The sequence below is a fragment of the Astatotilapia calliptera genome, chromosome 8 (assembly GCF_900246225.1).
Source record: "Astatotilapia calliptera chromosome 8, fAstCal1.2, whole genome shotgun sequence".
Classification (NCBI taxonomy): domain Eukaryota; kingdom Metazoa; phylum Chordata; class Actinopteri; order Cichliformes; family Cichlidae; genus Astatotilapia; species Astatotilapia calliptera.
Window position 1 is genome coordinate 5736782 of NC_039309.1, and position 14011 is coordinate 5750792.

Consider the following 14011-nt stretch of genomic DNA (forward strand, 5'->3'; position numbering starts at 1 on the left):
TGTTTGTTTGTCTCGTGGCATCACCCACAGCGCATTGTGGCAGTGTTGACTGCTTGTGAATGAAACCGTTTCAGAGATAATGCGGGGCCTGATGTTTCAGATTTTTTATTGTTGCTAAGACCAACTAACATATCTAGCCCATTGAATCATTTATGGAGGGGAACACACTGCTCTGACTTGTAACACAGTGTTCTCTCTCACACGCTTTGGTCTGGCATCTGGAAACGGCGTTGATGAGAGAAGATTCGGTTCAGCTGTGTGCGGCAGCTGTGCCTGTGTGGGTCTCTACATCGGTCCAAAGGTCATAGCATTCCTAATTGTCTGATAGCGTTTCTATTAAAAGTAATAGCAAATCTTGTTCGTTCACAGTTCAACGCAGTCTGCAGAAAATGCATGAGATAGTTTTGTTTGTGCACACCTACATATTCATGTATCCATCAAACAAGCTGCAGACGAGGTGTAACGTCTCGTCGACGTCAACAACCCCGTCTCAAAGAAAGGAATGTCAGCACACTGGTGGTCTGCAGCTTTCCAATGCAGTAGGATAAGATTGATTCCATGTGTATTCAAAAGGCTTTTCCCTCAATATTCAGATAGTTCTCAAAGATAGAACTACAATACACGGGATCATACAAATTTGTGAAGCATGAATGCAAAATTATTCACTCATATTTACTAACAGGCGGGATGGCGAGCTATCCATCTTCCTTCTACTTCCCGGCTACTAATGGTCAAAATGCACTACTTGTTCCAAGTTTTCTATTCAGTTTGTTAGGCGGGAGAAGTGAAGCATAAATCGTCACGGCGGCACTTCATCTCACACAAACCTCCTTTTTTCCCCCGATTGGTCCTGAACTTCTGACCTTTAAGCTGTTGCTCTCAAAAACATTAAAAGGCCTTGAAAAGCTCTCTCTAGCTACTTAGTTGTGCTGCAACCAGGCAATGAGAAACAGACATATGTGATTCATGCATGATGGGCATATGGTTTTGGTTGAACAGAGATATCCAGAGTTAAAAACAGCAGTTTTTTAACCTGTATTCATGAGGTGCTCTTACGATCATGCCATGCAGTTCATTTTACTCTACTGTGTATTTAAAGCACTGATATGCAAATGATATGTGACCTTGTATATCTAAAATTCTTGCACCTTGCAAAGTCGCTTCTGAGTGATTGGCACTGATAACAATTCAGCATGTTGTGGCAGTTTCACTATCAATGTTCCGTCACATTTCTGTGATTGGTGATAATTTATTCATTAGTAATGCATTTTAACCACACACATGTTCACTGTTTCACAACAGTGAACCCAATTTATCTTCTCCAGCTCTGCAGCAGCAAACTTTTTGCAGACCTATTGCATCTGATAAAATAAAAGGTCAGGATGACACTGCAGCAAAAAGTTTTTACTGTTTTCTCCTCTTAATGAGCAAATCCCCTGAATGTAATGCTGCTCATCTTCAAGTCTAAATATCTTTTGGCTTCCTTTGGGACACATTCTGGGCCTTTTCCTTTTCAATGTGCAGTTCAAGGAGAGCTTAACACTTATTAAAAAGCCTGCTTCGGCTCCCTGACTAACTAGTCTGTACAGCAGCAAACAAACACATAATCCCTTGCCATCTCTGCAGGTACAGCTGAGTGCTTTTCCTCAGTGTCACCCAGATGGCTATGCAGTAAATAAACAATAACAGTTGCAAGAAAATCACACGAGTCCATTAGAAAGCACATATGAGCATTGCATAGGCCAGAGAAGAGGAAACTATTTACAAATACTAATTAATACCCGTACATTCATTGTGCATGAACGGCTCTATGGCAATACCAATTCACCAGCTGCAGTCATGTGAAAAAGAACGTTTTCACAGGCCTCTATGCAGGGCTGTGAAAGTTTTAGAACATCCCGATAACTTGAAGTTAGCATTTTCTGTGTGACTTTTTCAGTCTCATATCCATGTGGAGGAATTTTGGCCCAATCTTCTTTACAATGTTGCTTAGTTTTAGGTTTGCAGGCATTTGTTTATGCAGAGCTCTGTTGCAGCATTACAGTCGGTTTAAACACGTGAGTCTTTCCTTTTTCAGTCATTCTGTTTTGGATTTGCTGCTGCGCTTGTGATCATTGTCATATAGCATGACTTAGTTTGGGTCAAACTCTACCTGCCTTCACTCTTGTATACCTCTTTTTGGTATACAAGAGTAATCTGCGGTCGACTCAGTTACTGAAAGTCTTGTGGTTGCAAAACAGGCCTCCTCCACCACCCTGACAGTTGGTTTGAGGGGTTTGTGCTGGTATGCTGTATTTGGTTTTCACCAATTCTGGCGCTGTGCGTAATGACCAGACATCAGCGTTTTGGTCTCATAGAACTCTTGTGTTTTATTCACATGCAGCTCTGCAGACTTGCAGCTCTATCCTTTTTACAGAGAGGAGGCTTTTTTTAAATTGTCCTGTCATCAGCTTTAGCATTTAGCATCCATGTTGGTGTTTATTTGTTGTTTATTTTCAGATTGTTTTGGGTTTTTTTTTTTTTGCAATTTCTTTGAGCATTGCACACCACGCATCTGACCTTGGGATGAACAGCCACTGGGAAGACTGTAGCATTGTGTTAACACACAGTTGAGGAATGAATCAAATACACTACTCACACATATAGCTGGTTAAAACTTGGAAAATAGTCCTGCAAACTAGATACACGAAACAAATGCTGTTGAGCGGATTCTTAAAAATTGTGAACTGTATCACTGCCAGAGCAGAACAATGCTGCATGAACTTTATTCAAAGAACTGAAGGCTGCATTTGCATTTTGTTGATTAGGCAAGCTTTACTGAATCGCTTTTAATTTAAAGATACTGGATGCCACCCCTCCATAATACGCACTTGGCAAACTATCAAGTCTACTTTGTCATGTTTAATTTAAAAGGTCGGTAAGTCCGAATGAGTAATTAAAGAGTTTAAAAGTGTTCTTGTGTAAATAAAATTGTACCCATGAAGTCGGGTAGTGACGATGGGATCTGTGGAGTGTTGCCTTTACAGATGCATTGGTTCAAAGAAGAGAAGACCATCCCCAACTCTGTCTGTTGCTGCTGCCATCATGTGGGGTGGTTTCTGCACAGGCTGCAAATATTGCACAGTAGATTTGTAATTTTAGCAGATCTAAAGCCTGCTTGCTTTCTTTAAGTGCTTCTCTTTTGTCCCCATTAAGAGTGAGGGACATCAGCTGATGTTAGCAAGTGACAAAGCACATAAGATCATTGAGAAAAGGAGCTGAGGGACGTTTTCCCAAAGTCTTCGGCCTCCTGGGTCTCCTCCAAGTGGCTATCGAAAAGAGCATCTTCTTTTTACACTGTCTGTGCACTCACCTTTTTACCTATACTTGTATTAACTAGTGAAGTGTAATAATCAGCAACGATTGTATTTTTGTGCCTGTGCAAACTTCACTGGGAATTACATAACATATTTTGCCAGAGGACCTGTGAGAGTCAGCGTCTGCGATTTGAGCTCTTTTCTTTCCAAGTTTTTTGTTTTTCTGCTGCCTCTTTTTCTGCTTGAGAATTTGAGTAGAGGAGTTTGCGTCAGCAAAGCTTGGAGCAGCATTTGTGTGCGATTTCATGACTCATGTTGCCACACAGCATGATGAACAGTTTACAGAAAATGCAGGCTGAAATCCATCAGAAGCAAAATCCCAAAGGATGATCAGATGGATGGGATCAATGGCAGCGTGAGCTGAGCGACATTTTTCCTAATGAATATTTGTAATCAAGTCTGCGGATGATGGTAGAAAATTTGAGTGAAATACAAACTTTGCTTATGCCATACAAATTCATCACACAGAACAGTGACATGATGGGATCATTTCCAAATCACATTAAGTCCCCCGGTAATACTAATCCTGGATGGATTGAGCTAAAGACTATATTACATTGTCATCTGTGTCAATTGTGAATCGTGACACAGAGCTAAACCCGAGAGATCTGCCCGTCTCTCTCCCGACAGCTGTTTTCCCAATACTGACATGAAAAATGGCCGCTGACCTCCACCAACAAAAGCAATGTTTTGTTTTGGCTCTTGCACGACAAGAGTTGCAGTCCATCAAAGTTATTATAACAACTACTTGAAATTTTCCATAATTGCCCGGCTTTCAGCCTCACAGCAGAGGACTGGCTGTGTTTGCACTGACTTACGCAATCCTTCTTCCTCTGCATCATGATTGATGACTCTTTGTTCGAGGTGATTATTCCTCTACTTTTATCTCATCCCATTTATAGCCGGAGCAAAGTCTGAATAAATGACTCTGTCCCTGACACATGCTTTATTTACTGGAGCGGGAAACAATATTTTTCATAGTCATAACATCAATTCAAACAACTCTGTAAACATATATATTAGTGATCGGCGGTCTCCCTTTAAGTAAGTGTTATCAGTTTGATTACATGTCGCCGTCCTTTCTCCAAGGACACTCCACTGTCCTCTGAAAAACTGTTCGTTGATTTGCAGCACTTTGTGGAAAACAAACCATTTAGAAAAATGTTGTGTTCTGAAACACCTTAAAGAAATCCCATAAAAAGGCCATAATATTTACTACTTTGTCTGAGGTGCTCAACTACAACAACACACCGTACGAACTGGAAAGGCAAGCAGCTGTGACTGGGAGTTGGCTCGAATCACTTTGCTATTTTAAAAGAAGGCTATGCGTAGTACACATAGACAAATGTAGCCACAGATATAAAAGTGCAAAAATGTCTGTCTTAGACTGCAGAGACAAACAGGAGGGATGCTTTCTCTAAGTCAAGAAGTGGATCACAGATTAGGACATCTGACTGCGAGCGCATGATATCCTCAGCACATTTCCATTCCATTTATTTTGTAATTTTGTGTAGGATCATGCTTTAAACTATCAAGCTGATGAATGACATCACTTTAATGTCAAAGAGACATGAGGGGTGTGTTCCAAAGTCTCTCCTGCACAGGCCTCCTCAGTGTCCTCTTAAGTCAGGGGTGTCCAACTCCAGGCCTCAAGGGCTGCAGGTTTCAGATGCATCCTTGATCCATCACAGCTGATTCAAATGGCTAAATTACCTCCTCAAGATGTCTTGAAGGCCTGGTAATGAACTAATCATTTGATTCAGATGTTCTGACCCAGGGTGAGATCTAAAACCTGCAGGACGCTGGGCCTTGGGGCCTGGAGTTGGACACCCCTGTCTTAAGTCATACTGGTTTCCACGATTGGTACAGAAGCACTGAACTACTGTCCACTGGATACTTAGGATATTATAGGCTTTGGACAACACTGAGCGTGGTTGTTTTTGATGTTTTTATGGAATTGTTGACTATAAGCATTTGAAACAATGCAACTGGCCCACAGTTCAGTCAGTTCAGTCTTTTGACTGCATTTAAAAGATGTAGGTAGCAATCGTGACATTGTGCATTGTTTAGTAAGCCCTACTTTATCCTTGTTTCTGACTCATAATTTACAAAATCAGCATTTTGTTGCACATAGGTGTTAAACCAGCAACTGAACCCAAAAATATTCATGAAAGTGTTTACTGAGGTCAAAGATCGAGGGACCCTCAGGGCTGGTTTGCAGTTGCTTGGGCATTAGAAGCCTGGGCTTCACTTTGCAGAGCTGTAAACTAGGTTCATCATATATGGATGAAACAGTTTTTATTCTTTTCTGCTTTACTAATATCTAATTTAACTTTTCCTCTGTGCACTAATCAACCGCCCACATTTATTTCCCCATTTAGCCAGAGAAAATCGGCCAGTCTCCAGTCGCTCCAACATCAGACGGAGACAAGGTGGACCTGGAGGCCTTCAGCGAGTTCACCAAGATCATCACTCCCGCCATCACCCGTGTCGTTGACTTTGCCAAAAAACTGCCCATGTTCTCTGAGGTGAGTGGCGGTTAATTTGACCTGAAGAGCACAGCGGAGGCCAGAATTAACACAAAAATTGGCAAAACTGTTCATTTACCACAGCTAAACCAAGATTGCTTCAGTTTACCAGAAAAGTCCAGCACACAAGGAAAGTGCTGATCATTTACATATTTCCTCAAGCAATCGCAGTGTTTGCAAAATAAACCGGCCTTTGTTTCTGACAATTAGTGAAGCATTCCTGCTCCTGTTTGGCCTGCCTCACTTAGCAGCACGTAATCATGTTTCCCTTCTGCGCTGCTTGTAATGAGACCTCGGGTGATTGGATAATTATCAGGGTGTATCAGAACTGTTGTCTAGCGGGACAGCTGTAGTGACAGAGCAGTATGACTGTGAGTCTGCTGCGTGATGAATTACAGAAGAGGAAAAAGTCTTTACTGTGATCTATTAGAGTTTATGAAAATGTCACTTTTTTATTTTTTAATCAGCATATTTTAATGCATTGTATAATTATTATACAAGAATCGCTATCATGATGGATACTACTAATCAAGTCAGTGTCTGAGCATAGATAAACTCCTCTTAGTTTAGCTATAACAAATTTAAAGTTTGAATATTCCAGACACAAGCACATGATCAGCAATGTTTAATTTCCTATCTTCTTCTCACATTGTAACATATTTTATTATAAAAGAAGCCATTTTAATCTGATTAAAGAGGCAGAGGGAGGGAACTTGTTTGGCTTACAAGCGATCTGTTCGTGGCTCTGCAATAAATTACTAATAAGAATCCACAGAAACAAAGCCAGCATTCATTTAGCCAGTAAAAATTAATCTGTTGCTTTTTGACAAATTGATGCAGTACTAACTGCATTATTAGGCATTTACTTTTAAGCCTGCCCCCTAGTTAGAAATTTACAAGACAAATCAAGCCAGTGAATGTCAATTAATCTGCTCTGCAGTCAAGAGCAACGAGGAAAGAAACCAGCTTACATCAAGGTACGATTAATTCAGCACATCAGAGGCTGCAGATTTAATTGAACAGGTTTTAACCCAGAGTTTCTAATATCCATGTAAATCAGGGTGTATTAGTCATAATCTGTGTTCATCAGTGGGGGGGGAGGTATGCCTATTTTCAGCCCATCTTCATATTTCTCCTCCTCCCATCCCTTCCTCTTTAGCACGTCTCTCTGCCTTCCTTGCTCTCATTTATTATTTAGTATCCTCTTTACCTAAATTCTCTCTGCCATTATTTGCTGTACTGCTTTATTGACACTTGGATAATGGCGAAGATGTGGGAAGGTAGCAACGCAGCTGAGTCATATCTAATGTGTGAGCACTAAGGCAATCAACTGAAGGGCAGATATTTCTCATTTTTCTATGAAACTTACTGAATTAAATAAAAAATTGGTGTCAAAGATTCAGTTTGTGGATGGCAGGTTTACAGGGCAGTACCGGCTGTGAAACCATGGATGTATACAGATGCCAGTGTTTGAAATAATGCTGCAGAAGACATTTTTTTGTTAGCTTGCTTCATTTTTGTAGTTATTTATTACTACGACCCGTTGATATCGGCCATAAAATGAGATGATACAAGCAGCTTAATTGAGTTTCCACTGAAGGGTGTCTGCGATCCAGATTGGCTGAGGAGCTCAGTAATTTGGGATGGACTCAGATTAGAGCCACTATTCCTCCACATTGAAAGGAGCTAGGTGAAGTGGTTGGAGCACCTGATTAGGACGCCTCCTGAACACCTCCTTGTTGAGGTGTTTTTGGCATGTTCAGCTGGAATGTTGGCCCCGGGCAAACCAGGGCTCACTGCAGAGAATATACCTCTCAGATGGCTTCTGGTGTTTCTGGAAGAAGAGCTGGTGAAAAGGAGGTCTGGGCATCTCTGCTCAGACTGCTGCCCCAGCCTTTAGATCCAGATAATGAGCAGATGGATGGATATTATACAGCAAAATGGTTTATAAAGGAACACAGCTCTCTGAAATACAGTAAACTAAATAAAATACAGTAAAAATGGGTTAATAATAAATTTGGTAAAAACATACAAGGACATCAACTTTCAGATGACATTATAGTGACTCAGCATAAACAGCATGTAAAGTATAGTGGTATCTTTTATTGAATGATTATTTATTTATTTAAAAAACCTGTTAAATCGTTTTGTTTTTGGTTTTTTTGCACTTAATGTTCACGTTTATTTTTAGCCTTTCGCGTGACCGCTTGTCTGTGAAAAGCGCTTCATAGATAAACTTTTCTTACGTACTTGCTTTGTTTTTGAGAATATGACAATATGTTTGCTCGGAAATGAAAACGAACGTGTTTTTCATTCACCAGCTGCCTTGTGAAGACCAGATCATCCTGTTGAAGGGCTGCTGCATGGAGATCATGTCCTTGCGCGCAGCCATGCGCTACGACCCGGAGAGCGAGACGCTGACGCTCAGTGGGGAGATGGCTGTGAAGCGGGAGCAACTGAAGAACGGCGGGCTGGGCGTGGTGTCGGACGCCATCTTTGATTTGGGCAAGAGCCTGGCGCAGTTCAACCTTGACGACACGGAAGTGGCGCTCTTGCAAGCCGTGCTTCTCATGAGCTCAGGTTAATGCTAAAACCTTTATTCCACATATTTAAAGCTACATGGCAGTCTCTGGACTTGTTGCACATGTTATTAGTGATATATCAGTTTGAATTTAATGCAATTTAAATGCAAATTTTTAGAGTCCTTTGGCCTCGCAGTTGCAATACAAAGACATCATTACTCGATACTCTACATATTATACAATGTAGCCTATTTTGAATCAAAATCTAATTATAGTCTGAAGATAAATGTCCACATGCATATTCAGTGTTGGGAGCTCAATTTAAATGTGATGAATAAGTCTTTGCATGTCTCTAGTCTTGGTTTATTTATTGTAGAACATTTATTACGTACATGCGCAAAAGTGCAGTTTTTTCAAATAGTAGGATGCAAAAAAAGAGGGGATGCCCTCGTCTCTCTCAGTGCATCCACCAATTATTTAAAATATGGCAAATATACATAAATAATATATGAATATATATTTGGTGCTGCTGCCCCATGGTTAGCACCATCGGCTCACAGCAAGAAGGTGCTGGGATCTATGTGGTCATTTCTTTTCATTTTGTTGAGTGATATTCCGGCCTTCTCCCACATTCCTAAAACATGCATGGTTAAAGTACTTCTAAACTGGCCATAGGTGTGAGTGTGAATGGTTGTCTATCTCTATGTGTTGGCCCTGTGATAGACTGGCACCCTTTCAGGGCCTACCCAGTCTTTAGCTCTATGACAGTTGAAATAGGCTGCAGCGCCCCTGAACTGGATAAATGGAATAAATTGGATAGATGAATGAACGTAAATAATTTAAAGTTGTTTTTGTTTTTTTTTACTGATATATATATATATATATATATATATATATATATATATATATATATATTAATAAACTGGAAAATTAGGATTTTTTTCTGGGTTGTAATCACCCAGATGGCACCATGATAATATAATGCTATTTGCAGTAAGAACCTTGGACATGATGCTTGATAACAGGTCTCATCTTATTTAGTATTGCTAACATTTATAGTTCTTACATCTTCAACTATGTAGTACTCATTGTCCATATGTTCTCTTTTCCCTTCTCCTTCTTCTATCCTTTTCCCATATTTCTTCTCCAACCCCCTCCCCACCGCCATCTGTGCTCCCTCTTCCCGCTCGCCTTCTTTGCTTTGTGCAGATCGCTCAGGCCTGACCTGTACGGAAAAGATCGAGAAGTGCCAGGAGACGTACCTGCTGGCGTTCGAGCACTACATCAACTACCGCAAGCACAACATTCCCCACTTCTGGCCGAAGCTTCTGATGAAGGTGACGGACCTGCGGATGATCGGGGCGTGCCACGCCAGTCGCTTCCTTCACATGAAGGTGGAATGTCCCAACGAACTCTTCCCCCCGCTCTTCTTAGAGGTCTTCGAGGACCAGGAGGTGTGAGGCACACTTGCCGGCACGCAAAGGGAAGAGAAAGTTGGAGCGAAACAGAAGATGGGTTAGTCCATCGTGCTTGTGGGGGAAGAATGGAGGGAGAATCCTCTCTGCAGGAATCTGCATTTCTCTGACATCACATTCACAGTATGTGGTTTTAAAACTGGAAACAACAATATCAGAAACGACACACCAGCAACAGGAGAGTGAAGCAAACAGAGGATTTTGTTTTGTGAACACCCTCTTCTCCACCTCTTTACCCTCCTTATACCAACCCCTGTTTTAAAATCTGTTTGGGGGCCCTTCTGTCTGAGCATGATGTCTTATCTAGTAAGAGTTGTAGCCATTTGCCAAGACACAAACACACACAGACACACACACACACACTCACAGCCTGTTCCACCTCAGTTCTTCAGGGCAGCACTCTTTGGAGGGTCAGTTCCCCCTCCTTGGTTTTATTGTAGCGGTCACAGATTTACACTTGTCTTGAAGCCCATGTTTCCGGCGTCAAAGCTGGCCAGCACCTCTCAGTATTATTTCTGAATAAGTGTTAAGGCATTGATTCAGAAAGTATGGACAGTAGTGTCATCTTGTTGCTCACAGTCATGCAGGCGCACGAATTTAGCAGACACTGCACATAAAAATTTCAGCAGACGTAAACGTTTCCGTGGTGCATAACGGCGGCAGTAAAGCAGAGCAGCCACACCACTTATCAATTACTCAACTCAATCTGAGCCATGACAGCTGTTTTTGGAGCTTGTTCTTCTCATATCCCTGTGAAACCGGTGCTATATTTATATAAGGCTACTCCAGTTTTATGAAATTGTGTTCTCTACCTTTGAAAAACATACAGACCATGGCTTCATATCTACTTTCATTTTTGTCATTGGACCGGTTCCTGTGACATACAACACACACATACGCACACACACGAGCAGACTTGCCTTGTCATTGCCTATGCTGCTTGTGCCAGCAGCCTACCATCTTATGAATGACAAGTAAGCCCTTCTCTGTCTGAAGAGTTACAGCATTGAAGGAAGGGAAGGAAGAGAAAAAGAAGGGGAAGGAGAAAGGGAGATGCTTAGAGGGGAGGTGGGAGAAAAGGAAGGCGCAGGGACAGAGAGAGGAATTACAACGTAAAAGCTGGACTGTAGCCAGAGTTCAGAAGTAAATCTCCCACACCCAACCTCCGAGGAGGCTCTGAATAGCAGCAAACACCAGCAAGACGGCAGGCCTCATCACATACACACTGACTCTCTTTTTGTCTTTTTAACTCTCTCACACACACACGAAAACACACATCACCTCAGAGTAACGTGAATGCCTCATTTTACTGAATGCACTGCACGGCAGTGTTGATATACAGCCCTAACCTGCAGGGTTTGTACAGAGTCCTCTTATCGTGGGCTCAACTCAGTGTGGCCCCTCCAGGCTTCCATACACATTTGCCTTCTGTTTTGTTTTGTTTTTTTTCTTGTTTCTTGGTTATTTTATTCTTTTTTTTTTTTTTTTTTTACCATGGACGTCACTGAGAGCAGGCAAATGCCAAGAAGGCTACCATTTACCTCAAAGTGGACACACCCCTAGGCTGGGGCAGCATTACTGCCCCTGTGGTGTCAGGCACTACCTCACCTCTGTGGACACAGGGCAGCTGCCCACAGCCTACACACAGACATACACCATTCGAGTTGGAGTATGTGTAGAATGATACACAGATGTGCATAGCTTTTTGCATAGGTGCACACTCGTAGTCATGGAAAGACTAAAACACTCACAGAATACACACATACACACAGCGCTGTCACTTGGTTCAAATGAAATACCACTGAAGACAGGAGGGCCAACCATCCCCCTGGAAGGTTTTACCCCCTTCCAGGGAGTGGTACCCATAACATTCGGGTTATCTCTTCTTCTTTTTCTTTTTCTTTTTTTTTATCAAGTGGGACCAAGTGTCATCTTTTCAAATTTGGATTTACCAGTTTCTCTAAAGACAGAAACCGGCTCGCAGAAGCAACGAAGGACAGCGTGGGATGTGCAGCCCATTAAAGCAAAAAGCAGCAAGAGGAACGATTACACGGAGTAACTGAAAAGTCAAGGTGGCCACGCCCGTCAAATCAGCATGTGGTGATGACGTACCACGCTACACTTACGATAGCTGCCACTGGAGCTTGGTAAATATTTTCATGGAAAATTTCAGCTTTCTGTCATGCATGGGCAGTGTGTTTGACATAAAAAATGATGGAGTGAAGCCTCCTCACAAGCAACTCAATCGCACTTCTAGCTCCCCAACGCTCACTACTATAGCAGTAATATCTCAGCTCAAACATCCATGGCAGATATGACAAGTTTACCCTCCAAATGACCATACAAGAGTGTTTGATTTGATTTCAAAAGCTCACTCTGTTCAATCCAATTCTGGGGCCAAGCCAAATCTCACTGGGTTGAAAGAAATCTAGTTTATTTTCTATCCAATACCAAGCAGTAGTTTATACTGGGCACATGCACAGGATGGGTTATCCACACCTCCTCAGAGCTTGAGTGCAGTTGGGAGGGGAGAGGAACTGGAACGCCATCTTTGGGCACAGCGGTGGAGTCTGGTTTGACTCTTCCTAAAGTGCATCACCACCTCTAGAGATCCATCCCCACTCTTTTCTTTTCTACCCTCCTCTTGTCCAGTCCGTGACACTGCCCTTTCTGGAGCCTAGCTCAAGTCTAACCCCCCTCCTGCCATCAATATGATAACAGACCCCACTCAGCCAGGCTGGTGGGAGTTTTTGCACTAATGCAACACCCCATAAACTCTCCTTTTCGGGTTAGTTTCCCCAATTAAAATTGACCACAAATGGGTATCCTGAACTGCTCTGTTTAACTGGGCCTTTGCACTTGCAGTGGGCTTGGCCCTAAACCTGTCCTGTTGTCAGCATTACACCAGTAGAGCCAAAACAGCCCAAAAGCAGTGGGCAGAGATCCCTCCATAGGAGGGCTTTCTCTTTATCCGTGTAGTACTCACTGTCCCATACTAGAGCCCACTCAAAGTTCACTTTAAGCCCTCTTCTGAACACTGAAAATCCTCTCCTTTACCCAAAGCATCCTAGCTGTCACCGCTGAGCAGTTCATACCCAGTTTTGTCCAGATTCATTCACACCAAACAGGATCCAGGCCTTGTGAAACAAGGCTGGCCATAACTGCCCTTTTAGAGTGGCGCCACCAATTGAATGTGACCGACAAAGCAGCAGGGACGAGAGACTGGAGTGTGAGAATGCGTGGATGCAAGAGAAGAAGAAAGGACAGGAAACAAACAAACAAAAAAAGCTGAGGGCCCCAACTCTCACTGCCATCATTGACATGGGCGAGAGGGGGTGATGTGGCTGGTTGCAGAGACAATGTCGTCAAACACAGGGAGGAAGGGCAGATGTCCCCTTCGGCTCCCACGCAGCCCCACGCAAACCCCCGCTCCCGTGCCAGCTGACGACCCCAAATGTCCTCCCTCAGCTCCCACTGTAAGGATTACCTCCAACGTTCAGATTGTGAGGATCAGGAAGACAGATCCCGCAATCCTGAGATGCAGGTTTGGGATTCCAACACATCTTTGTACAAGAACCGATAAAGAAATCGACGGCCTTTGTTTTTGTGAGCTGACTGGGTATGTGCGTGTGACAGTAGGGGTTATAATGCTGCTTTTTACCTTCTGAGTCTGATGTAGATTAAGAAAACAAAAGATATATGAAAAGGATTTTACATCCGTCAAACAATATGAAAAAAAAAGATGACTTTAAAAAAAAAAAAGACTCCGGAACAAAATTATTGGAGATTTTTTTTTTTTCATTTTATCATTGTTTTCTTATATTTCTGTTTGTTTGTTTTTTTTGACCCTTCAACTGCTCTGTGTAAAAGAAAAACAAAACAGCTGTTGTCACTTTTTGACCATGTGTGCAGTGTAACATATTTCACTTCTTTTTCACGTCTATAGTTTGTGTTTGTAAGCCAACTGATCTGTTTGTCCCTGTCCCCGTGTCTGTCCAGTTGTCCGTCCCCTTTTATCAGGAGGAAATTTACAACCAACAAAAAAAACCCAGGAATTTCTTTTTTTATATATATTTTGTTCCTTTTTTTTTTAATGAAATACATCTTTGGAGGAAAGAAAAAAAAACAAA

General features: G+C 42.1%; 1 protein-coding gene across 2 annotated transcripts in view; it reads left to right on the plus strand.

The window, feature by feature from the left end:
• Positions 1-13648, plus strand: part of LOC113028102 (thyroid hormone receptor alpha-B) — a 161278-nt gene extending 147630 nt beyond the window's left edge. For both annotated transcript variants that reach the window (XM_026178098.1, XM_026178097.1), the window contains 3 exons: positions 5738-5884; positions 8206-8464; positions 9616-13648. In XM_026178098.1, the coding sequence (XP_026033883.1) occupies positions 5738-5884; positions 8206-8464; positions 9616-9866 (657 nt within the window). In that variant the 3' untranslated portion in view covers positions 9867-13648. The remainder of the gene's footprint in view (positions 1-5737; positions 5885-8205; positions 8465-9615) is intronic.
• Positions 13649-14011: the final 363 nt, after the last annotated feature.